The sequence below is a fragment of the Gekko japonicus genome, unplaced genomic scaffold (genome assembly GCF_001447785.1).
Source record: "Gekko japonicus isolate JY-2015 unplaced genomic scaffold, Gekko_japonicus_V1.1 scaffold550, whole genome shotgun sequence".
In the NCBI taxonomy this organism is placed as follows: Eukaryota; Metazoa; Chordata; class Lepidosauria; order Squamata; family Gekkonidae; genus Gekko; species Gekko japonicus.
Window position 1 is genome coordinate 712,263 of NW_015167070.1, and position 26,200 is coordinate 738,462.

The window sequence follows — 26,200 nt, forward strand, 5'->3', positions numbered from 1 at the left end:
TTCTCCCAGATTAGAGTCCGTGCACTTAACCACTGCATCAAACTGGCTCTAAGGACTGAGCTTTCCTGAAGAAACCATTTTAGGGTGAAGCCTACCTTGTTTCTGCAGTTAGAGTGAGAACATTATTCAGATAGTCCCTCATCCAGGCAGAAACTGCTAACACTGTGATGGACATCAACTGAAAAAAAGCAGGGATTTTTATTTAGCAAACACTTCTTATTTAGAGCAGGCCCTGTTATTAAAACAGCTTTATCAGCAGTGTGCCCTTACACAGAATATTTTTTTTCTGTACTTAGAGCCACAAGCAGATGTATTACCAAAGCATTACTTCTTTAAACACAGCAATCTGCTCCTCTCCAATTTAATAATACCTTGGAAGACCACATTTCTCAACGGAATGTTTTCAGGTCTTGACTGGGTTCCTCAAAACTGTACTCCCCAGAGAGAGTATAAGCCTTGAGGTTTTATTTGCTGCTTGCTGTAACATTAATAATTCCTACCAAGATTTCATAATAGAAATCCACAAGCTACCATGACATAAAAAGTCAGCAACCTGTGAAGGAAAACGTGGTACCATTGTATAAACAATTACCAGATTACTAGTACAAAAGAAAAAGTAGCTTTGTTCATGCTGGTAAATAAAACACTTGTGTGGCTATGGCAGAACAAACAGTCAACTCAGACGCAAGAATTAAGTTATATTTAATGAGATCAATTCAACTTGCTGATTTTCAAAAAAAAAATGCAGACTTTTGAACAATGCCTGGTGTTATCAGACATGGGTTGATAAGAGCAAAAATCAAAATAAATGAGATTATAAAATGCATACAGTACAAGGATTGAACACATCATACGTGTAATACCATTGGGTAGCCCCACCATGTGGACCAAAAACTCTGCAGGGGAGCTAAAATTAGGTTTTCTGCAAACCCTGAGAAACCTCCAGGTTTACAGAAAAATCCTAAAACTTAAAAAAAAAATGTGGATAGTTAAAACCCCACACAATAGGACAAGCAATATCTGCATAGACACTGTGAAAGGGAACCATGGGAATTCTTGCCAGTTGAGATTTCATGAGAACACCTCACAGTATTTTGACCACCATTTTGGTTGCCTAGGCAACTCAACAAAATTCTGAGACCCAAGAAGAGGTGAGGAGGTACAGAAGATGGAAGTATGAGTGGGGAGACAGAACATGGGACCTGAGAATGGGAAGGAAAGGAAAGCCGAAGAGCAGGAAAAGCAGTACCCCAGGAGAGAGAGTTGAGGGTGTCAGGAAAGCATGAGTCACAGACAGACAAGAATAAGGGAGACATAGTAGAGGCTGAAAGTGGGGAGGGAAGGAGAGCACTGGGATGAGGGAAAGCAGCACTGAGAAGAGACAGGTGAAGGGGAAAGGATGTGGAGATGGGAGGGAACAAACTGGAAACCAAGGAAGCAGAGATCACCAGGGTTGGGTGGAGGGAAGAAGAGCTAGAGAAAGCATGGAGGAAAGGGTAGGAAAAGCAAAAGTCAGCAAGGGGAAGCAGGCACAGTGCAGTCTGTTCTGTTGTAACCAACCAGTCATGGTTTGTAATGTCCTGTCCAGATTTTCTGGGGCAGAGTCCGGGGAGCCATCCATCAGTAGATAGAGCCGGGTGTCATCCACGTAAGGTGACAACCCAGCCCATACCTCCGGATAATCTGGGCAAGGGGGTGCGTGTAGATATTAAACAGCACTGGGGAGAGAATCGACCCCTGCATCACACCACATTCTAGCAGGTGGCAACCCTAACAGTGCAGGTAGGGAACCAAAGGGAATTGACACTACTCTGCTCCATAAGTCTTCCTGAGTTCTGGTTCGTAATGTATAAAAAACAAAGTAGCAAATTATTACATAAGGACACTACCAGTATCATACTCAGTCACCAAATGCAAGTCCAAACAAAAAGGACAAAGAAGGTCAAATTGGGCTTTCACAGTCTTCAGAGAGAAGGCATAGTTGCATAATAACTGCTTGTATCCTCATCACTCAGCTTTGATCCACAAAAAATAATCTAAAGGGCATTATGAATTTATATTAGAGTCAAGCTCATTGGGTATAACAAACTGGCTGTTATTATTGTTAGTTGTTAGCATTGTTTAGATTCTAACAATCTTTCAAAGTTCTGTAGAAGACCAGGCAGATATAACACTGGTCCAGACTGAACCCAATGATTTATACTGCTTTAGGCCAGTCCAATTCTAAATAAAGACTGTACTACTAACTCCCTAACCATTTTTAAGGAGCGAGAACTGGGCTGCAGGACTGAAGGCTCCTCTCTCATTCTCGTTTAGCTTAATAACATTTATACAAATGTTGATGTCATGGGGGGAAACGTAAGATTTGTTTTCACTTTCCATGCATCTTCCTTCTTGGAGGTCCAGGAGTGGGGCAGTCCTTTACTACTGGGATATAGCTCCTCCTCTCTGCAGGCAGGGTCAACCAGCTTTTGTGATCCCGGAGGGGAGGGGCTTGTCCCTGGAGTCCTCGGTCTATTTCTAATCTGTGACTCTCCCTCAAAGGTAAACAGTAACTCTAAAGGAAATGATATGAAAATTTCCCAAATAACTAACATTAACTACAAAGGACCTCTCTAGTCATATGATCCTTGGCTGAACTAAGCCGAAATCACTCACCAGTTTACAGCCCTTACCAGACCTAAAGAAGGGCGGCCAGCAAACTCCCTCTAACAGCAGACCCCAAACACACTAGGAGGTATGCCAGAGAAAGAAACTCGGGTGGGTAAGACTGCCCCACTCCTGGACCACCAAAACGGTAGATTCACGATAAGTCAAAACAAATCTTCCATTCTCCAGTGGTCCTAGGAATGGGGCAATCCTTTATTACTGGGACACAGAAAAGCAGTGTGCCCCAGGGAGGAAAAACCAGCTCCTGGGCCTAAAGGTAAGACCCTCCTGCCAAAGTCCACTTCTGCTGAGGCCACTTTGTCTATTCTGTAATGTCTGGTAAAAGAATGAACAGACTTCCAGGTAGCAGCCTTACAAAATGTTTCCAATGAAGGAAAGGATCTAGAGGCTGTGGAGGTTGCTGCCCCCCTTAGGGAATGGGCTGTGGTGCCCAGAGGCAGATTCATCTCTGAGGCTTTATATGCCAGGATAATGCACCCCCTGATCCATATACTGAGGGTGGATGTGGATTCTCTTTAGCCCAAGGAAGACTTCCTAAAAGACACATACAGTGAACCAGTTTTGTAAAACAGTTTGGTTCGATCAATGTAAAAACTCAAAGCCCTTCTCACATCTAAGCAATGTCATTCCTTCTCTTTATCGTGTTTAGGATTGGGACAAAAGGAGGGAAGAATCACCTCTATCATCCTATGGAAGGTGGAATTTACTTTTGGTATGAAAGCTGGGTCAGACTGCAGCACTATCCTATCCTTGTGGAACAAGCATAGTTCTTTATCCACAGAAAGAGCCCTAAGCTCAGAAACTAGTCTAGTTGATGTGATAACCACGAGGTATCTTAAATGATCTTAAACATTAATTCCTTGAGTGGGCATGAGGCCATGGGCCTGAAGGGAATTTTGGATAGTGCCTTCAGTATCAGAATCAATTTCCAGGTGTGGAAATTATGAACCTGTGGAGGGCTTAATAAGAACCTCTTGATATGAGGATGCTGGACCAGGGATTTCCCTTTCCTAGTGCTTCTCATGGCTGAAATAGCCAAAACCTGCCCTTTAAGGGTACTGGTGCTGAGCTCCTTATCTAATCCCTCCTGCAGAAAGGAGAGCACCTCACTAACTGGAATTGAGAGTCCAAACCCTGTTTCTGGCACCAGGTTTGGAACATCTGCCAGGTGTTATTTGTTGATCCTTTCCTGGAATCTAACATGGTCTTAATCACGCCCTCTGAATAACCTATTTGTATCAACTGAATTGGAGGGAACCTATTTGTATCAACTGAATTGGAGGGAAGGCGTACAATAGCTGCCATGGCCATTCACAACTCAAGGCATCTACCCCAATGACTTGAAGATTTCTTGCTCTTGTCATGAACCTTGGAACTTGAAAGTTTTGATCCATGGCAAATAGGTCCATGTCCACCTTGCCGAAATCTGTGACAAATCTGGTGGAAAACATCCTTGTTTAGCATCCATTCTGATTGGTTCAAAGTCCTTTGACTCAGCCAATCCACTAACAAATTGTCCTGAGCAGCTACATGAACTGCTTTCAGGAATTTGAGATGACTCTCCACCCAGAGCATTAGGGTACTTGCCTCCTGGTGAAGGGACCTATATCTGGTGCCCCCTTGCCTGTTCACATAAGCCTTGGCTGTCATGTTGTCCATCTGAACTAGCACATGGCAGGGGTCATTTCGTAGAAAAAGAGCTAGGGGGACTCATTAGCATAACTCATTAGCATATGCCACACCCCCTGACATCACCGGAAGTGTGTCCTCCCCACAGCCGGCGGCGACCTCCAGCGGGCACCAGCAGGGAGCTCCTCCAATAGGCCTAGCCTGATAGCTCTGAGTTCTTCTCCAGATGCCCCGAATAATTCTTTCTAGAGGATGTGCCCCCCCATCCAGAAAGGCTTGCATCCATGGTCATCATAACTCTCGTGGGTTCCCCCATTCTGAATCCCCTTGTTCTTATATGTTTGTTCAGCCAATTGAGTTCCAGAATTGGCACTATCTTCTTTGACACTATGAAGAAAAATAAGTAAACCCCCAAGGCCCTCTGTGCTTCTGGCACCGGATCTATCGCCCAAATGTCCAAGATCCTGGATGGCCTGTTCCAGGAATAAGTGCCTCTGATTGGAATGATTTCTTGGCACCTGGAGAAAACAATTGGGTGGAATGGTACTGAATTTCAGACAGTAGCTGTTTGCTACTGTGTCTAGCACCCATTTGCCGCTCATGGTGTATTGCCAGCAGGTTGTGAACATCTGTAGATGTGCCCTGACTCTTGGGGTGTCTGTTAATTCGGCATAGTCATGCTGAAGATCCCTCTGTGGATCCCTTCGGGTTTGGCCCAGATTTGCTGAAGGAAGATGTTCTGTTATCCTCTCACTGCTTGGACTGCCATCTTCCTTTAAAGGACCTAGCTGAGCTGGCATGTGAAGGTCACTTGGACTCTCGAAAGGACAAGGAAGTGTTTCTTGGGCTTGATGTCGTTTTTTCTGGGAGGGCAATGCTTTTTCCTTGTCTTTGTCCTCCACCAGATACTTATCCATACCTTCTCCAAAAAGACTGATGCCCTTGAAAGGAACGCCAGCTACCTTGGCCTGAGCCAAGGGATCCACCTCCCAACTCCTAAACCAGGTATTTCATCTGGCTGTAACACTGGAGGCCGTGGATCTGGCTAAAAGCTGAAGGGTGTCCAAGGATGCATCTGCCGCAAAGGCTGTTGCTAGGGTGATCTTCTTTATCTCATCCTTGAGCTCCTTGGGTACATTGCTGTCTGCCGCTGCCAAGTCCAATGCCTGGGAGTACATGGCCCTGGCAAACAAGGAGCAAGCCATAGGATTATCGCAGAGGCATCAAAATCCCTGCGTAGAGCCTGCTCTATCCATCAGTCTCAGGGATCCTTGGGGAAGCCATCTGCCTCCATTGGAAGCACCAAGGTAGAACAGAGGCTTGTCACTGGTTCATCAGCTGGGTGCAGTTTGAATCTCTTTGCAGTGCAAAAGAGTAAAACTTAGAGATAATAGGATGGTTAGCCTTAGATTTTGCTGGAGTCTCCCACTGAGCCATTTCCCTGGCAAGGCGGAATACAAATTGATGTTGATGATGGTGATGATTACGTTGTAAAATACTGCTGGGAGCGGGATCCCTGAGGGGGCTCCCCCCTACTTATGAAGAACCTTGTCCAACCCATCTGGAAAATCTGGGTCTGATTCCTCCTTCCTCTTCGACTTATACGAGAGCTCTAGAATGTGTAGTATCTTAGGAAGCAGTTTTGCATAGAGATCCTGGGGGGGGGGGGAATCAGGTTTGCATGGTGGTTGTTACAGCCTACTCCTCCAACAGTTCCCATTCTTCCTTGTTCGAGGATGAGGATGAGGCCTCAGATTCCTCCCCATGAAGGCTCAGCAGGGGGCTATGTTCCCTACTGCAGTTGGAAGTGTCATCAGTCCTTCTCAGTTTGGGGCTGGAAGGGGAGGGGGCTGCACTCTCTACCCTTGCTTCTCTGGAGGTTTTGCACCAGTTGGGGTGCCTTCCCCATCTGGAGACCTAGCTGGGGACTTCCACATTGTCTGGATTCCTGCATGGCCTCCCTAATTTCCATTCTCATTTCCTCCTTTATCCAGGCCAGGAGGTTTGCCTTAGCATCCTCTCCTGATAGGTTCATAGCATGGGCTCTTTCACTCTCACTAGCCGGCTGAGACCCCAGGACAGAGGTGGATGCCAGTGAGTTGGGGAGATCTAGATCAGAGACCATGCTATCTAGGAGCTGGGAGGTGGCCAGGCCTGCCTTCACCGCCATTTCCTGCCTAACTGGAGGTCTTCCTGCCAAAAGCAAAAACGAAAGTAAAAGAGAAACTGCCTTCTGTGCAGATTCAGGCCCCTTACCAATATTCTGTAGAGACAGGAAGGCCAAGGCTGCTTCCCTAAACTCCGTTGTAGCCAGCCCCTTCCAGAAAGCCTTGCGGAGAGCCTAATCCTGCAGGATGGCTGAGGAAGGTTCCCAGTCTGGAGGCTGAAGACCTCTTGTGTAGTGCTTGAGCGGCTGGCTGTGAGACGAGGGAGACGCTGGTGCTGTTGGCTCTGTGTTGCTCACTGCCACTCCGAAGGGGCATGGAAGGAGGAGGAGGAGGAGGAGGAAGAGGACCAAGATGAGGAGGAAGAGGAAGAGGAAGAAGACAACAACTAATTGGATTTATATCCCACCCTTCACTCGGAGTCTCAGAACGGCTTACAATCTTCTTCCCTTCTTCTCCCCACAACAGACACCCTGTGAGGTAGGTGGAGCAAAGACTGAGAGCTCTGAGAGAACTGCTCTTGAGAGAACAGCTCTGAGAGAACTGTAACTGACCAAAGGTCTCCCAGCTGGCTGCATGCAGAGGAGTGGGTAATCAAACCTGGTTCTCCAGATTAGAGTCTGGTGCTCTTAAGCACTACACCAAACTGGCTCTCAGCCATTCCCTTCTTGTGCGAGGTTCGGCTGTTTGTTCGTTCCTTCCTTCCTGAAGTCTAACTGGGATAGCTGTGTTCTTTGTAATGTCATCAGAGAGACGTCCTGCTAGAAGGCAGGGCTAAAAATACTGAAGACTCCAAGGACAAGTCCCTCCTGTCTGGGATAGCAAAAGTAGGTCAACCCTGCCTGGCTGCCTGCGCGCCTACCTCAGTGGTCCCCTTGCCTTGCCTACCTCAAGTGGTGATAGGGACAGCTTAAGAACCTAACAGAAGCCACGTTGGATCAGGCCAATGGCCCATCCAGTTCAACACTCTGTGTCATACAGTGGCCAAAAACCAGGTGCCATAAGGAGGTCCACCAGCTTCTCTCTCACCTGCCTCATACAGTGGAGTAATAGTGGAAGGATCTCCCCCTCCCCCATCAACCCACCTGCAGCACTGTCGCCTCAGTGGCAAAGGGGATTGTGGGGTCTCCTGCTCCTCTTTTCCCTGCCTGCCTCCAGCACCACCACCTCATGGCTAGGGGGAGAGATGGCTCCAGTTTCTCCTCCCCCACTCAACTCCACTGCTGCTGCAAGGGTGGCAGAGGGCAGTGGCTTCCACTCTTTCTCTCCCACTTTCCTCCTGTTTGCATACCCACCTGCAAGGAGAGCACAGTAATGTCTTCTTCTGTGCAAGTGCAAACAACCGTTATCTCTTTGGGTGTTGTTAACTACCGTGTTTCCCCGAAAATAAGACACTGTCTTATATTTACCTATTTTTTTTCAAGAAGACATACTAGGGCTTATACCACAAATGCATAGAAATCCTGCTAGGGCTTATTTTTGGGGTAGGTCTTATTTTCGGGGAAACAGGGTACCTCTTTAGTTTTTTCTGCAAATCTGAGTGTCTCCCAGGTTTACAGAAATATGACTTTTGTGTCTAAATGGGCCCAGTCCATAGAATTAAGTATCTGTAGATGGGACCACGGTGATTACTATGATGTATTATAAAACACATTGGCCCCGGTCACACGGGCAGGAAACTGCAGAGGAGAAGCGTGGCTGTTTGCCCTGGGGAAAACTACTGCGCAGTTACGTGATCAGACCTCCTGTGGAGGTCCTGTGGAGGTACCGTGGAGGTTCCATGGCAAGGGAGAGGTGCCAATCACAGGACAAGCCGGCGCGCAACGAAGAAGCGCGCGCCGCGGCAAACTGTTTTTTATTTTTGTGTACATGACAAATGCGCATGCTCCGTTGGGTGCGCATGCGCATCCACAGAGACTTGGACAAAAAAACCACACCTTATTTGCAAGGGGACATGGGCGGGCGCCGGATGCCACCGGAAACGCGATCAGACGCCCGCCCTTGCCCCGCAGTTTCCAGAAACTAGTACCTCGAAGGTACTAGTTTTTTGCCACGCAGTTTCGGCTGGAAGCCTCGGTTGAGCCACGGGAGTGCTACGCTTCCCAGATGTGCTGGTGAGATCGCGCCCGGAAACTCCGGCTGTTTTCCGTCTCACTTGTGTGGCTTCTGTTACGTGTGACCGCAGCCATTATAGCTTATTCCTAAAGAAGCCTAAATTATTCACATTTAAATAATAAACAAATTCTTGAACTTATGTTGTATCTATAGTATTTATTTATTTGTGTTATTTATAGTCCGCCTTTCTCTTGGGGACCCATGGTGGATTACACATAGTGACTCAGTACAGTCAACAGAAGGAGACATTCAATAACCAGTACATTAGGATTTTAGAAGTCTGGACCCGCCAGAAAGACCTGGTGCATAGTGTAAGTATTAACCTAACACATTAAGTGGTCCAGAAATTACATAATTGGATCCTACTTACAATAACCTATACACAGCAGTACAGATCATACTCCCAATCATTTACCCAAGTAAGTTTGTGAACAATTTTGTACATTGCAACACTATTACCTATGCAGAAAAGCCTCCAATGAGTGAAGCTGTTATGATGGAATGTAGGGAGATAGGCAGTCCTGCAAATAAGAGGGTCCAGGGCCATGAAGGGCTTTGTATGTGACAGCCAAACCTTAAACTGAGATCAGTAACAAATGGACAGACAATGGAGTGTCTGCAGAATGGGAGTAATAGACATGCTCCGTCTAACTCCTACTAATAGTCAAGCCATGGCATTCCTAGCCAATGGAGTGTCTGCAGAATGAGAGTAATATGTATACTCCATCTAACTCCTGTTATTAGCTAAACAGCTGCATTCTGGACCAGCTGAAGTTTCTGAGTTGATTTAGAGGGGAAACCAATGTACAGTGCATTGCAGTAGTCTAGTATCAATGTTACTGTGGCATTGATCCAGGTGGCCAGGTCAGCCATATCGAAGTAGGGGGCCATCTTACAGGCTAGGCTGCATTGGTAGAAAGCCTTTGTTGCAGCTGTGTTAACTTGCTTTTCTATTAGCAATGCTGGTCCAGTATGACCCCTTTTAACTCAATCAGCAAGGATCAGCTGAACTCCATGAGGAGTGAGAACTATATCCTTCAAAGCCTCTGCCTTCCCAACCAGCTGTTTTTTCAGAGTTTACTTGTGATTTGTTCACTTTTAGACAGTTAATCACCGCAGCCAGGCAGTGATTCAGGACCTCTACCACATCACCAGAAGATTTGGATAAGGACGTATTGGAAAAATTTGTAAAAATAGTTAAATATTCAGAGATTGCAATGGATCTTTGCTTCACTGGAGAGGAGGCATTTTCTTCTATGTAAAAATCTTTATTTCTAAGGGAATGATTCATAGGAAATCTACAAAACAACAAAGACACCTAAAGCTACATTCTTACACTTTGACCACATGGTCTACAACAATGGAGATTCTTCTTCTTCTTGACCCCCAGAAGGAAATCACCTGAATACATTAACCAATGATTGTGAGTAAACAGACTTAAGTTTCGCAGGCTTTGTTTCCATTGGTTCTGTGCCAGGTTTCCTTCCAGGTCAGTCTAAACAATAGCCCACAAGGTAAACACATTTAACCCTATAATTACTGAATTTTAGACCTTGCAACACACATATTTCCAACAATATAGAGCTGAGTATTGTCAGCATATTGATGGCAACCAATCCCAAAACTGCGAATGATTTCTTCTAAGGGCTTTACCTAGAGATTGAAAAGCATGGGGGATAGAACTGTGCCCTGCGGAACTCCACAAAAGAGGTCCCACACAAATGACAGCTGGTTTCCAATAGCAACCCTTTGAGTCCAATCCATGAGGAATGATTTGAATCAATTCAGTGCATATCCCCTGATACCTACTTCTGCATATATGAAGGAATTATCATAATTTAATGGCTTAGATTGTTTTACATAAAAATCTCTCAGCTACATTTTTTGAATTAATAAAATCTTGTCTTAAAAAGCATTTCATTCATTCCAAAAGGGAAAATATTTCATCCGAGGGTTTTTGGTTTCAGTGCTTTGCCAAATATACCAATTTGAAATTAACTACAAACAGCAGAGAAAGGTGCGAGGAGAATGCTAACAGGGAAGGGAAAATCTAGAAAGTTAAGAGAGCTGGTCAGAAAATCCTGTACAAACTGACATGATCTGTGAGCCACTGACTGAAAAGCAAAGCTAATATGATTTGTTTAGCCTCTGTGTAATATGCACATAAAACCCTTGTCTGCCTATTTATATCATCCAGATACCTTTAGATTAACCTTTTGCAGCTCCACTGCTTTGCCTAAAGAGAAAGATACAAAGAGACACACATTTATTTGTTACCCCTTTTGCGGTGCCATCCTAAACACAGTTGTATCCTTCTAAACCAGGGGTGGCCAAACTGCAGCTCTTTCACACAGTCTAATTTAATGTTAATAAAAAGTAAATTTGCATATTTTTCAATAAAAACATGTGTGTGATATCTGTTCATGTCTTGCGGCTCTCAAACATCTGACATTTATTCTGTGTGGCTGTTATGTTAAGCAAGTTTGGCCACTTTGACTTAAACAGACTTAGGTCCCATTCACACGAGGCGATTTGGTCCGGGAGCGGGCCAGTTCGGGGCCGGATCAAACCGTCGCGATCACACCACAACATCTGGGAAGCGTCCTGCTTCCGTACCCGAACTGGCCCATTCCCGGGAAAAGCCGCCGCAAACTGAACCACCTACGTTGGTGGTTCATCCTGTTGCTGCGGGGCAAACCGGGCGTTTGATCGCCGGCGCATCCTTGCGCCGGCACAACCCCAGCCCGGAGCCGAACTGCGCATGCTCCGACATGCGCAGTTCGTCTGGCTCCCGGTTAGGGCCGTATTTTCTCCCCGGCGTTTGATTGTGCCGGGGAGAAAAGGCGCAGCGGCCAGGGAATTCGTGGGGTCCCGCCGCGGCGTCTCAACGTTGGTGCGGCTTTTAAAAGCCGCACCTTAAGAGGCATTTCCCCTGCCGTGTGGCAGGGGCCTTAGAAGGGTGTAACTCTGCTTAGGATGGCACCATTACTGAGCAGTTAACTGCCTCATACTTCATGACTGCGATACGTTTCAAATGTACCTTCTAGTTGTTCCAAGAACACTTTTTAAATTATATACGATATTCTCTTAAAAACCAAATTTTAGAAAGAAAGAAAATAGAGGTGATGGATGAGCAATTACCGTGTTCCATAAGGAACTCCATGCAAGGCAGAATTTGGTATATTTGCAGCCGGAATGTCAGAAGAGCCAGAGAACAGCTGCTATCGCAGTGTGTCTCCTTGGCATGTAATAAGGTTTTAGCTAGGAAATCTGCAAGCATGCCAGATAGTATGTAGTCAACAAAGTGCTCCCCAGATTTGCATAATCCTCAGTCACCTTTTCCAAGGAAAAGAAGACAGGAAAGGTAGCATTTGGGCCCTCGAATGACAGTATTCAGAATTCTGTTGAAAAGAACTATTCGCTTCCCAGTGGACAAGTTGGTTAAATTTTACTTGGACTGCCACCATAGAAGACTGTTGAATGTAACAATCTGAGGACTGGTTCATATATACATTACTTGGGCTCCATCCACACATTGCTGCATATTACACTAGCTGCATGCTATAGCAATTGTTTGCGATTGGATTTTGCTGTGAGGACAAGCTAATCCCGTTGTGAATTACTGCTATATCACATGATTGCGCTATGTTCAACAATGTGATATAGCATCATTATTCACAACTGCATATGCAAACTGCCACCAATGAAAAACTTTGAAGAGAGATGAAACCTGTGTCTGCCTTATGGCTTTTTCTCATGATCTAGTAACCAACTGATGTTGCAGTCTTTGAGCAAGAAACAGCCATGTGTGAAAAGTACCATCTGTGATAGATTACAAAAACCAATCTATAATAAATAAGATTAAATATTAAAATGAAATGTTTATTCCTATTTCCAGATTATATACGATATTTACAGATTATATACAGCAATATGCTTCATAAAGTATAGTCTCCAAAATTGTACAGGAAAGATGATCCTTCTCTTAATGTATATGTGATACATCCATTTTGATACATTCCGCTAATTAACAATGAAGACTGACCCCATAACTGCTAAGAAAGCATACTGGCTTTGTCACATTCCAAGAAAGCACAGATATGCCTCAGGGAGCTCTGTCCCACCCACTGTTGCTTCCAACCCAATATCCTTTCTATGCACCTGATGCACAAACTATTTGATGTATCCAAGTTAACAGATATAATAAAGAAACATTTCTGTCTTGTCCATTCTTGCCCCAGTTACCTTGAGTAATTAACAAAAACATTCAAAGCTAATTTCCCCATTGGCCTGTCTCAAATCTGTGATATAGCAATGTAGGTGCTATTGGCCAAAATGTCACCTTCAGAAATATCTTTTTTCAATGGCGAGGGGAATCACAAATCATTATCCACAAGAGATGCTATCCATCATGTACCATACAGAGAAGCGAGAATGAGGATGCGGATTTCTATTTCAGTACTTTTAAAAAGTTGGATAGTTTTGACAATCGGATACTTATAAAACTGACTGAACTCCAAGAAGTAAAAGACAAAATGTGTAAGATGATACATTTTTCTCAATGCAGTGTTGCGTAAGTTACACGTAAGTTAATTAGATCACGTAAGTTAATTAGAATAAACAAGTAGGGGACCCTCAAGGACCTTTAATTTTATCTTCCCCCACTATTTCATCATTCCCTTTGCTGAAAATCCCTATAGCAGCTCCCCTTTTCCTGTTTCATTCTCTCCTTCCCACCCACCAGCTGACTTACCTTTTTCTGCCATCTTGTCTTCAGCTTCCTCTCCTTTCCTCCCCCTCCCCCAACAGCCTCTGTCCAGGAAAACCAGTTGTCTGGTGCCCGCTGCTAGGCTGGGCACAGTGGCATGGTGGGAAACACACAAGCACTGGCTGGGAGGGGGACCTCACTTTCCCCTGTATCCCTCCAACACTATTTCCACTTTCCCTTCTCCTGGCAGCCCCCATATCCTCACCTTTCCCTGATTTCTTCTCTCTTTCCCACCCACCCACCAATCTTCCATGGCAGAGTAGAGATTTGAAATTGAGTCTCTTAACCATAGTCTGAAAACTCTAACCACTACACCACACTGGCTTTCATGAGGTGGCTGCTGTTTAACAGTAGCAGGCAGTCAGTTCTGGGTGAATCACGTAAGTCAGAAAATAGCAAGTTGCCTGGTGGTTGCTGTCGGGTCTCACTCTGACCAGTTCTCCCCCAAAGGCCAAAATAGCCTTGGAAAGGATCCTGCATTCCTTCCTTGCCTTTTCCGAAACCAAGACTAGAAGACTGGTAATACTGTTGTGGTTACCTAGCAATGGCCACTGAAGACATTTGTTTGTTAAAGCTACAGGCTCTGCTTGTATACTTTGAGGATTTTAACACTCCAATGTTTTCTTTAAAGATGTCAGATTTTTCTGCAAAACTGAGGCTTTCCCCAGGTTCCTAGAAAGTTCTGCCTTCTCTGTTCATAGCTCTAACCTACAGACTAAAATATCCAAGGTTTGATCATGTCAAGAATTAGGTATATTGAGAAATCAGTGAAGACACTGTTAGGGAGCAAGCCTGAGCAGGATGGGAAGCCTTCACGCCGAAGCAGTAAGGCTAAAAGTAATGCACTGAGAAAATTGGATCTCCTAAAGCAGGCTCTTCAATTATTCCAGTGTTAGGGAAGACTTAATTATTGGTATCAGTACAGCAAGTCTGTGATAAATTTGAAGAGGTAATTTTAGTCAGAAGTCACAAGATCCTGTAGAAGAGGCAGAGATCAGACTGCCTCAGTTAAGCAAGTTCAGCTTATAGCAGCAGCATGGGACTTTGTTTTTCATATTCCTTCTCTTAACTCTTTCAAACGGACTGCAATAATAAGATAATGCCATCCAGACACCAGAACTAGGAATTCCTGTTGTTCAGTACTTAGTGTTCCTAGTGTTCCTATTCCTTTTAAACAAAAGGCACTAAAACTGTGTGGAACATACAAAAGCCATAGAAAATATTTTGTTCATGCTCACCAAAGGGAGACAAGTTTTATCTCAGTTTTTTTCCCCAAATGTGTTTTGTTTTTGAAGCCAAAAAGGAAGGAAAGAAAGGGGGTTAAATACAGTTGTAAGCTGGGACCACTACAAAATAGAGAGTGTACATCTGTCAGCAGAACTCTGAAAGGGAAGAAAAAGCAGGCCAGGGATATATTCTTCAATAGCAGATATGTATAATTTTCATACATAAGCTACACCCAGATATGTATAATTTTCATACACAAGCTACACCCAGTTTTCTATGCTTTCCACATAGAAAGTTCATAATGTTCAAAGCAAGCCTTCCTGTTAAATAACAATGGAATGGCCAGGGCATCTCCAGATAAATGTATTTAGAACTGGTATGGTATAGCAGTTACAGCACTAAACAAGGAGAACCAGATTCAAGTCCCCCATTCAGTGATGAATCTTACTGGGCACCTTTACAGCAGGCACACTCTTGTTCTAGCCGACCTCACAGGGTTGTTGCAGGGATAAAAGCAATAATATCTATCAGGGCTCTTTTTGTAGCAGGAACTCCTTGGCATATTAGGCAACCCTAATGTAGTCAATCCTCCAAGAGCTTACAGAGCTCTTCTTACAGGGGCTACCGTAAGATCTTGGAGGATTGGCTATATTAGGAGTGCGTCACCTAATATGCAAAGGAATTCCTGCTACAAAAAGAGCCCTGATAGATATTAATGTATGCTGCCCTACATTTATTTATTTATTTAAAACATTACTATGATGCCTTTTCACCCTAAAGAGGTGTTAACAAAACAAGCAAAAAAACTCCCAAGTCCCCTTTCCCCCTTTCTTCTTGTGAGAACTAGAATCCAGAAAGGGGGAAATCCCAATGCTGAGCTTGCCCACCACAGTTTCCCTCAGTGAAGTAGTATCAATTCCTCTTCACAAGCAAAATCTCTAGTGCTCTGTGTCCTCCCCAAAGTGTGATGAAATAAAACTCACAGGCACCTCACCTTGTTCTGGGTTGGCCCCTGTCCTACTGCCACCTACGTAATTCCAGAAGAGAGTTTCCAGGCATTTGCTCAATTGTTCTCATTTGCCATCCTGGAACTTCACAAAGCAAACAGTCTGGCTAGGCCTCAGTATTTCTTCTGGAGCAGGTCCTGCTCACCTGCCTAAACAGATAAAATCCAGTGTGTGGTTATTGTTTGAATTTGACTCCCCCCTATTCCTGCAATGCTCTCCTGATCATTCCTCTGCTAGAACAAGAATGTGCACTCCTCTTTTTGTAGGCAACTAGAGTTCTTGTGGATCCTGAGGTTACTCTGGATAGAAGGGTTGCTTCACTGCAGTTCGTGAGGCACTTTCACCTCAGCTAGAAACACCTCTCATCTACTGTATGGTATAGAATCTGATGCCACTGACGCCAGTTTGATGTAATGGTTAAGTGCTTGGACTCTAATCTGGGAGAACCAGGTTTGATTTGATTCCCCACTCCTCCACTTGCACCTGCTGGATGACCTTGGGCAAGCCATAGTTCTGGCACAGTTGTTCTTGAAAAAGATGTCAGAGCTCTCTCAGCCCCACCTACCTCACAGGGTGTCTGTTGTGGGGAGGGGAAGGGAAAGGAGTTTGTAAGCCGCTCTGAGACTCCTTTGGGTAGTGAAGGGCAGGGTATAAATCCAATCTCCTCCTCCTCCTCTTCTTCTTCTTCTTCTCTTGGTATGACATTCCTTTTTATTTGTAGGTTGGGATTAGGTGTTACCTCTACCAGCTTTAGTAAATAATATTATTGCCTTTGGTTTGATTGTGGGAATTAGCATCAAAGGCAGAGTTAGCAAGAGGTGGGGCAATAGCAAGATCTGCTATCAGTTTTTACAGAGATAGTCCCTTTAAGATTCCTGGCTGAGTCAATGACCAGTCCAAATTGTAAAAGAAATGGGTTTTATTAAGGAAAAATAATTTAGATATTTACACTCAAATCAAGGATTGCCAAGCACACAAAAATTAGCAAAAAGAAGTTAGCAGACAGAAAGGGGAGCCCAAACTGGAAAGGGAGCCCAAACTGTAGATTTGGGGGTGCATCTCTACTGTAGGCTGCCTCAAAGTGACACACCTTCAAGGCCATATGCTTTGGAGGATATAGACATTGGAAAACAATGTGGACTAATGGGAGGCCTTGAGGGGCTTGTCTCAGGTGAAGACAAAAGATTTCCTGAACCAATAAGGGGTCCAAGGGGGTATGACACCAGAAGGAGTAAAACCTAGGTGTGACCAATGAAGTCCCAGAGGGACAGAGTCTGGATTCACAATTGCATTGATGAGATTAGCCAGGTGTTGGATGGCTGGGCTGGGAGTGTCCAGGGGTTCCCAGGTAAGGGACAAAAGACTAGATATATCTTGATGGGATTTATCAGTGGTAAAACAATATCACTTTGGGAATGTGGTGATGAGTTCCCAAGTCTGGACAAAAGGAACTGGAGGTTACTTCTACGTGCAAAGTAGACATTCAGGTTGGTTCCTGATTGTGTCTCCGGTGGTAAAAGGTTATGTGATTGTCCATTTGAACTAATCAAAAGGAAAAAAATACTGCTTGATAAACCACCTGGTCCTGGGGTGGGGGAAAGGAGTAAGAGTCAAGACTTTTCATTATCAAGGGAATGCGGGAAGGAAATATGAGGTCAGATTGATAGGATCAGTGGCTGAGACTGAAAAGAAGTTACTCTGGGGCTAAGCAGGTCCATTGTCTGGTGTCTGCAGATGTCAGCAGAGGGGGGGGGGAGTCACAGCTGTCAGAGCAAGATCTCATGTGCCTTTTTTCCAGGGTCACTGCCTAGGCATAATTTCTGGCTTGCCAGTCCTGACTTCCATCTTTGTGTTCACTTATGTCAAGTTGCCTGGTCTTTGGACTCCTGGGGCACCCTTGTGGGGTCCACTGATGGTTGAAAAGACCCCTCCTGCTGGACAGGGGGTCGGCATACTTACATAGGGTACTCACAGGCTCCTGCTCTCAGGTACATATAGCAGAGACGGGTATGCTCAAAACATCATTTATTTATTAACAAGGAGATACAGCTGCTTTCAGAACAAGGGAGCCCATGCAGTCCCTGCTACCAGCTAACAAACAGAATTAACAAAACCAATTCACACAAATATCAAAGTGGAAGCAGAGCATTCCATTGTAATGGATACAATAAATAGGCCACACTCTGGGTGTGGTAAGGATCTGACTGAAGCAAGTTACAGGAAGAAAGGGGTAGGCAGGCGGTTGGCTAAAATGAGATCCTGCTTGAGATATTAACATGGGTGGATATGAACAGAAGAAGCAAAGCAATTTAGTGCTGGAGAACAGATTACAGACTCCTCAGCCACAAAGAGTCATGGTAGAAATACAGAGAAAAGGGGAGGGGGTCACTTGAATGGGGAAGAGGGGCCAAATGATGTCCACCCTTGGAACCTTTGAAATAGCAACCTACAGGTGGCTTCCAGATGGATGTAACGAGCCATCGACATGCTTGTCATTTCAGGTGCAAAGAGGAAAGAAAGTTTTGGGATGGTTTGATATGACCTGCAGATCTTCCATTGTCTAGACCTGTTCTAAACAAAAAACAAAAAAACTCCCATGAGTAGAAAAAAGTTTAAATGAGTCTGATATTTGTTGTAAGAAGGAACTGTGAGACATCTGTAATGATCAAGTGGTAGAGCGATGCCATGTTGTTATGCTCAGCAGGCCAGAAAACGTTTCAGTAAGAGTTAATTTTTTATATAATTAACACCCTCCTAATATCTTTTTGCATTATGGATGGCCAAAGATAGCTATGTGTGAAAAATACTCTGGGTAATACCCCACACATACACAGAAAGAAACAGCCTGGTTATTACCCAGACAAAGACAACACATAAGTGGAAGCCATCTGGCATCTGGATTATATATTCAATATGCACTTTTGGCTTTTGACTGCAGGAAAAAAAACCATCAGCCCACACAGCATCTGTGCTTCTAATATAATTTGTTCTTCTCAACACTTCCTCCTACTGAATTTTGAAGATTTCCAGATGAATCTTTCTTCCCTGTATCTACGGATTCCAAACGACACACTCCAAAATTACACAGAAGTTATGTTAGTTTACAAGACAAAATAAGGATTGTCTGGCCTCCCTCTTTCCCCATAGTATGCAAAATTAAAATAGGCATTCAATAAAATTAGGAGCTGGGACTCCTACACAAAAATTAACCTTTATGTCTGTATTAAACAAACACACGCATTTCCCCTCAGAGTGTCAATAAATCAGGAACACAAATTCCCACTAGCTTTCTCACACAAATTTGCTCCTTTATAATATGAGCTCAGCCTGGCTATGCCAGAGTGCTTGCACTAGATCAGGAACACTTGGCCATGGTCCATTAGCGCTGATACTCCTGCAGAAATCAACACAAACAGGGTCTTTCATGTGTCCTTTTATGAGCAGAGGAACACTCTAAACACAACGGGGAATTTCCCATTAATGGGCAGAGTATTTCCCATCATTGACTAGAAGAGGAAGCCCCTGCTCATACAAAACTTCAGATCACATCCCTTGGGTGCAATCCACCAAAACTTTAAAAACTATTAGCCCTATACCTAATCAAAACACACAAGCTGGTCAACACACTCAGAAAAATCACATGGTACAGTCCCACTCAAACTATACCAGTTTAGACTTGAGCTGGGGCACAACATTTTAACACTTCTATAATAACATATCCAACACAAAAAGGGTACACTAGAGCCTTTTACCAGATTACACTAATTGTTTAAACACTTGGGGGGGGGGGGGGTGACACTGGAGCAATACATGTCACCTCCCCACCTACAGTAGGAAGCAAAACACAGTCACATATGATTTGAACATCTCTAGTTCCCTGTGAAATTAGTGGCCAAACACAGTTAAATGCTAGACAGTGCAATCCTAAACACAGTTTCACCCTTCTATAGCCACTGACTTCAATGAACTTAGAAGGATTTGATTCTGTTTAGGGTTGCACAGTTATTCCCAGTGGTATTGGGAAGACAGACTTGCACAGGTAGCTTTCTCAGGATTTGTGTCAATTGAGCACAGTACAATGAAGAAAAATTGCAAGAACTTAAAGCAATCGGAAACTGACATTTCTGTTTGATATGTGTCTTTTCTTCCCATAGCTAAAAACACTCAGTATGCACCAGTAAAAATTGTTGCCATGAGATGCGGGGCCAGTCACAAAACAGCTGCCGGGGGAGGGGGGGCAACCACAAAAGGTTGGAAGGTTCTCAAGTCACACATCCTCCCATATGGGCACCTATTTCTGAATGAGTGCTCCTCTCAGTGTAACAGCAGAACTATTGGAAATCAGCAGCGGCTGCAGATGAACTGACCATAGGGAATACTGAGGTTTAGACTTAGTTGATTTGTAATGTATTGGAATCGCTTGTATGAATCGCCTCATTCACTCCCCATGCAAAGCTTGAGCCAGACGAAGGCTCCTCCGAACTGCTCTCTCATTGGTCGCCCTCTAGCAGCAACCAATCAGGAACTGCACAAGCTCCAGCGAGGGAAAGACTCTCATTGGTCTTTAACTACTCAATCTCATTGGTTGTTATCTGTAAATAGGCGTGGCTATATTAGCTTGGTAATGTTTAAAAGGAGCCTAGCTCCCAATGTTAATCTGTTCTGGTTTTGAATGCGTTTGAGTGTTGTTCGCTACTTCAATAAAGCTGAATCACTGAGCTGAAATCATTCTCCAATTCTTTGTTAGCACGATCTAACATGATTGGTTTAGGATAATTTGATTGGGTTGTTATTTTTCAATTAACTATGATCTGAATGTATTTATGATTAATTGCCCTGTAATTGATGGATTGTTAGTTAATTGAATTGGTAGTTTATAGTACTGATAAAATTAATAAGAGATCATCCAGTGTGGATCTAAACTTGCCATAAAAAGGGGGGAGGCGGGGGGGTTAGCTAGGCAATTAGAGGCTACTGGATTAATTGGGAGGGCATGTAATTTGAACGGGTAATCCAACTGTGGAGCTACTGGCAGTTAGCACTTGCTGCTGAAACTAATCTGGGTTGATTCAAATTAGTTGGTCTGAGGCCTATGGAGGACTGTAGCCAGCAAAGACCAGCAGGTGAGACAATGACTGGGTTATCGATAACAGTGCTCCTGGGGAGGGGAAAGTACAGCAGTGGGGCAAGGCATGGAGTGAAGGGAAGGGGGCAGAGAAATAGAAGAGCTCGGCCCCTTACCAGCCTGCGCCCAATCCCGAGAGATGGGTGATTTCAATGTCCATGCTGATGACATGACCTCTACTCATGCAACAGACCTGGAGTCGTCCATGGCAGCACTGGGACTCTCCCAATATGTAACGACCCCCACTCACCGGGCTGGGCACACGCTTGATTGATCTTCACGGCGGGGGTAACAGTGGACCGGGTTACTGCTTTGGGAGTCCCATGGTAGGACCACCATGCTTTGAGGGCCCGCCTGAATGTTCCACCCTGACCCTGTTTAGGCGGTGAGCATATTTTAACTCGCCCACAGAGCCAGATAGACCCAGTGCAGCTCTGGATGGCTCTGTGGGATCCAATGCCCCCTGGCGGCTCGTTGGATGAGCTTGTAGAGGACTGGCATAGCCGACTCTCCACAGCCATCGATAAGATCACTCCTTGGCACCCTCTGAGCTTTCGCTCTAGGCTTGCTCCCTGGGTCAACCAGGAGTTGTGGCTTATGAAGCGAGAACTGAGACGGCTTGAGAGATGGTGGCGCCATGCTCGTGACGAAGCTACAAGAGCATCCTATAGGACATTTATGAGATCCTATGAGATGGAAGTCAAAGCTGTGAACAGAGAGTTCTACGCAGCTACGATTGCATCTGCGAGCTCATGCCCAGTCCAATTATTTAGACTGATTCAATCCATAACAGCTCTGCCACAGGGCAGACCAAATGCTAGGGAATTGGATATCGGCTGTGAAGCATTTGTGAGCTATTTCACAGATAAAGTCTTTTTTTTTTGTCTTGCCCAGTTGGGCAAAGTTTATTATTTTTGACAAGTTACATCAAAAAGAGCCATACATTTTAGAACAACTAGCCAAATATCTCACTCACATCATCATATTTGCGTCTACATTCCCATTTCTCCCCTCTTTATTTTAATTTGTAATCAATAACATACACTATTAGACTAAGAATCTATTCCCATTATAAAACCAGTTCATCTATATTCTATCTCCTATATTTCATTTTATCTATGCTAAACTATTATTAAGCTATTTTATATCATTAGAGATAATGAGTCAGAACAGGCATAACTTAGCAATTTAACTATATTTTTTAAAAAGGCATATATTTCTTCTAACTTAACTAGTCCTTTTAGACATTCTTTCACATTTTTGGCACTGTTAGTTTTCAAATTCCCATTAACTAGCAGATCTCAACATAATGTATTATATTTTCCCGTTCCCTACAATCTAACTCTCCCATTAACAAAGCCATATAGCTTTCACCTTATCCTGTAACATCTTATCTTCTCTCTCAAAATAATTAAATCCATACACATTCTGTAAATAGACAGCCCATTAATTACATTTTCCCTATAATTCCTCTCTAAAATTTTAGACTGCCCATATCTTTAGCTTGCATTAAACAGTCAAGATAATGTAAGAATTAAAATACTTTGCTTCAGATTATATTCATAAATCAATTGGATATCAAATAGTTGTGTACATTAGGTACAAGGCACAGTAAATAAACAGATCTCATCAGCTTAAAAAGTTCCATTTTTGGATATCTTTATCTCTTCCGCTAATAAAGCCATGCTGACTGTCAGAGACTGCTACTTCCATTTGTTTACAGAATTTAAATTTCTCTTGCTTTCTTTGAAAATGTCTCATCAAAATCATTGTTCTTTAGTGTCTTTAATTTTTGAATGTCTCATTCTCTTCTGGCCTGTTTGTGTACGAAAACAAACAGCCTATTTTATCCATATTATGTCCAATCAACTCATCAGAGCAATGGCTAAAAAAGTCTCTTATTGTAGATAACCAGTGTTGAAACAGGTCCTGCCGTTTTTCCTTTTGTGTGGAAACTGACGTCATCTGATCTTGTGTCTCTGTAATCTCATCTTCAAAACAATCCCAATACTCTCCCAGGGCTTCCATAATGGCATTTGTGATTTTTTCCATCAATTGGCTTTTTAAACAGTCCCATTGGTCATCTGAGAACAGTTGTATATTTTCATCCGTCCTAGAATCCTTCGTCTCAAATCGAGCTGCGAGAGCCATTTCACTCCTTAACAGACAAAATATTCACTGCATAATTGCACACAGAAAGACACAGGCAAAGAAACTGCTACTCAGCGCCATTTTGGCTTAACTTTTAGCCTGTTTCACTTTCAATAGTTCCATCAAACTTCTTTAAGAGTGAAATAAGTTTCTGTAACAATATTTTCCAAATAGCAGATATTTTCAAAGTGTTGCTTTCCCCCTGTGTTTGATGTAATGAAATTTCCAAGACTATGCCTAGCCTCCTGACGTGAGAGTTTGACCCCTTCCTTGGCCTCTGGGACAGATTTATAGGGGCAATCAAGTGTCTGTTTACGAGCTTAACGATTAAAGTAGAAGATAAGGTTGCTTACGGAGTCTTTGCCAAAATTATTTGTGGCAAGGTATGGAGGATCTTGTTTTGGGCTTGAATGTAGCTTTCCAGCCGCGAACTGCCTTGACCGGTCCTTTTGGAGCTTCTGCTTCAGGACTAACTGAAATCTTCACCTGCTGTTGCCACAAACAGGGAGCTCAATTTAAGTCTTCTGCTACCAGTTTCCTACTCCCAAGGAACTGGTGGACCCTTGTCAAATCTGGAGGAGTACAGAAATATCAAGAAAGTCTCCTAAAAAGACTCCAAAGGTTGGTGAGATCCAGAGCCCTGGATTCTCAGACCACCTCGCTACTCCAGCGCCCCGCCTCTCTCTTGTTGCTCTGCCGCGACCTCCCCACCGCAGTTGAAACAGTGAGTGAGCTCAAGGCTCCAAGCATGTCTTCGATCCCGGTTCTGGATCATTTCAGCCCACTCAGCCTGGAGGAAGTTGACAGATTGCTCTTGACTATACGTCCAACCACATGCAGCCTTGATCTGTGCCCTTCCTGGCTTATTAGAGCTGGCCACAAAGGGTTCCAAGGTGCCCTAAGGGAAATTATCAACAAGTCCCTCTCTGAGGGGCTGTTCGCGGGGGCACTCAAGGAAGCAATGGTCTGCCCTCTCCTAAAAACAACATCTTTGGACCCGGCCAAATTGGCTAATTATCTCTAATTTGCCCTATTTGCTCTGGAGTGCAGCGTGCCTCAAGGGGCAGTGCTTTCCCCAATGCTATTTAACATCTATATGCGCCCCTTTGCCCAGATAGCCCAGAGGCATGGGCTGGGGTGTCACCAGTATGCTGATGACACCCAGCTCTATCTGATGTTGGGCGGCCAGTTGGAATCCAGACCGGAAGATCTGGACTGGGCGTTACAGGCCGTGGCTGGTTGCCTCAGGCTGAGCCAGCTAAAGTTGAATCTGGCGAAGATGAAGGTCCTGTGCATGGGTTGGGGCAGTTTGGGTGTGGGGGCCCCACTCCCGACCTTTGGTGGGGCACCACTGGTGCCAGCGCTGGAGGTTAGGAGTTTGGGAGTGCTCCTGGATACCTCCTTAACAATGAAGGCCCAGGTAGCAGCCCCTGCTAAGTTGGCCCTCTACCATCTTCAGCTGATTAGGCAGTTGGTTCCCTTCCTCGACCGCAATGACCTGCCCACAGTGATCCATACGATGGTCACCTCTAGACTACTGTAATGCTCTCTATATGGGGCTGCCCTTGTTGCAAATTCGGAAGCTGCAGCTAGTGCAGAATGCCGCAGCCAGGCTTGTGATGGTCCTTCCCAGATGGGAGCACATCCAGCCTGTGCTGAAGGCGTTGCACTGGCTGCAAATAGCATATCGAATTAGCTTCAAGGTGCTTGTGCTTACCTTTAAAGCCCTACATGGCCAGGGTCCAACATACCTGAGGGACTGCCTTTCCCCATATATACCCCAGAGAGCACTGTGGTCAGGGTTATAGAATCAACTGACCCTCCCAGGCCCCAAGGATGCCAGGCTCACCACTACCAGGGCCAGGGCCTTCTCAGTGGTGGCTCCTTACTGGTGGAATGAGCTCCCAAAAGAGATCAGGGCCCTGTGGGATCTTCTACAGTTCCACAGGGCCTGCAAGATGGAGCTCTTCCACCAGGCCTTCAACGCCCTGACTACTACCATCAATGAGCCCGGCCCTCAACCTTAACATCTGTCCTATACCATCATGTGATTTAAGAAGACCACTGAGTTGGACTGTCTGAAATAAATAAATAAATAAATAAATATGGGTGGGAAACACCACCATCTCTCCTGGAGCCTTCTGAAAAATTTCCTGCTCCAGCTGGTTTAAGAAAAGCCAGGACTGGCTCTTTTCCTCTGGGGAAGAAGCAAATGGGCACCTAGAGACAAAGCAGCAGGCACAACAGTGACCATAGGTGTCTTACTGGAGATCACTGTACTAGTACAAGGCAACCACATGGCATATGAGTTACTAAAACATCATGGAACATTGTTTTAAAAGCTAAATGTCTTTTACCACTGGAAATTCCAATATATCAATCCTAGAATCCCAAATTCTCTCTGCAGATATCATTTGTGGTACATTATAAACATAATACAACAGTAACCAATTCAACATTTTCTACTTGTTACAGATGGCTGCCCAAATCACTTCTGGTTTCATTTTAAACCATCAGGATGTTATATAGTCATCACCATGAAATTGCTACTTTAAAATTTCACTGGATGCGCCAACTATCATGATTGCTGGGAAAATAAGTGATGAAGCCACGCAGACTGACATTTAGAACTCAAGCTACGTTTGCTCAATTTAAATTAGATATTTACTTAATTGCACAGAAAAAGAAGCAGGCACTTAAAGCTGCAGTGTTAATTGTTAATATAGACATGACAGAAACAGTGTTATGTGACCTAAATGAAAACATCCAAGCTGGGGGGGGGGGGCAGTGTCCCTAGCCACGGCTCTTAAAAACCTGTACTAGCTGCAGTCTCCAAATACTCTTCAAGGGTAGGCCCAAGTAGTCCAGTCTAGATATAACTAGACCAGCATAGAATCCTAAATAAAATGCCAACCTGATTTATACGAATTCTGAATTCCTGTTCTAGTTTTATCTTGACAAACCTCTTGCCCTGATCCTTTAAAAACCACATTCTACATCCCAAATGCAAGATTGTCTAAAGGTTTATTTATTTATTTATTTATTAAGATTTATACCCCGCCCTCCCCGCAGAGCGGGCTCAGGGCGGCTTACAAGGGGAAAACCCATATAAAACAGATAAAAGCAATAAAACATTAATGACAATTAATAAAAATTATACTCAATTTAACAAGATGGTCTCCGGATGGTTCTCCAGGGTGATGTTATCCTATAGCTCACCCAGGTAAATCCAGTGGCCATGCAGAAATTGTGGCAGATCTTCCTGGGCCACCTCATTGGTGGCGGTGGTAGTAGTGGCCCCTATGTGAAAGCCTGGCGGAAGAGCTCCGTCTTACAGGCCCTG

General features: G+C 44.3%; 1 protein-coding gene across 2 annotated transcripts in view; it reads right to left on the bottom strand.

Moving 5' to 3' along the window:
* The window catches only part of TSPAN12 (tetraspanin 12), a 102,713-nt gene that overhangs the window by 57,948 nt on the left and 18,565 nt on the right, over positions 1–26,200 (bottom strand). Inside the window, exons 1-2 of one of the 2 annotated variants that reach the window (XM_015412689.1) lie at positions 15,569–15,620; positions 96–178 (exon numbers count right to left, since the gene is read on the bottom strand). In XM_015412689.1, coding sequence (XP_015268175.1) covers positions 96–175 — 80 coding nt within the window. In that variant the 5' untranslated portion in view covers positions 176–178; positions 15,569–15,620. Of the gene's footprint in view, positions 1–95; positions 179–15,568; positions 15,621–26,200 lie in introns of those variants that run through there. The other variant, XM_015412688.1, reaches the window with a different exon arrangement.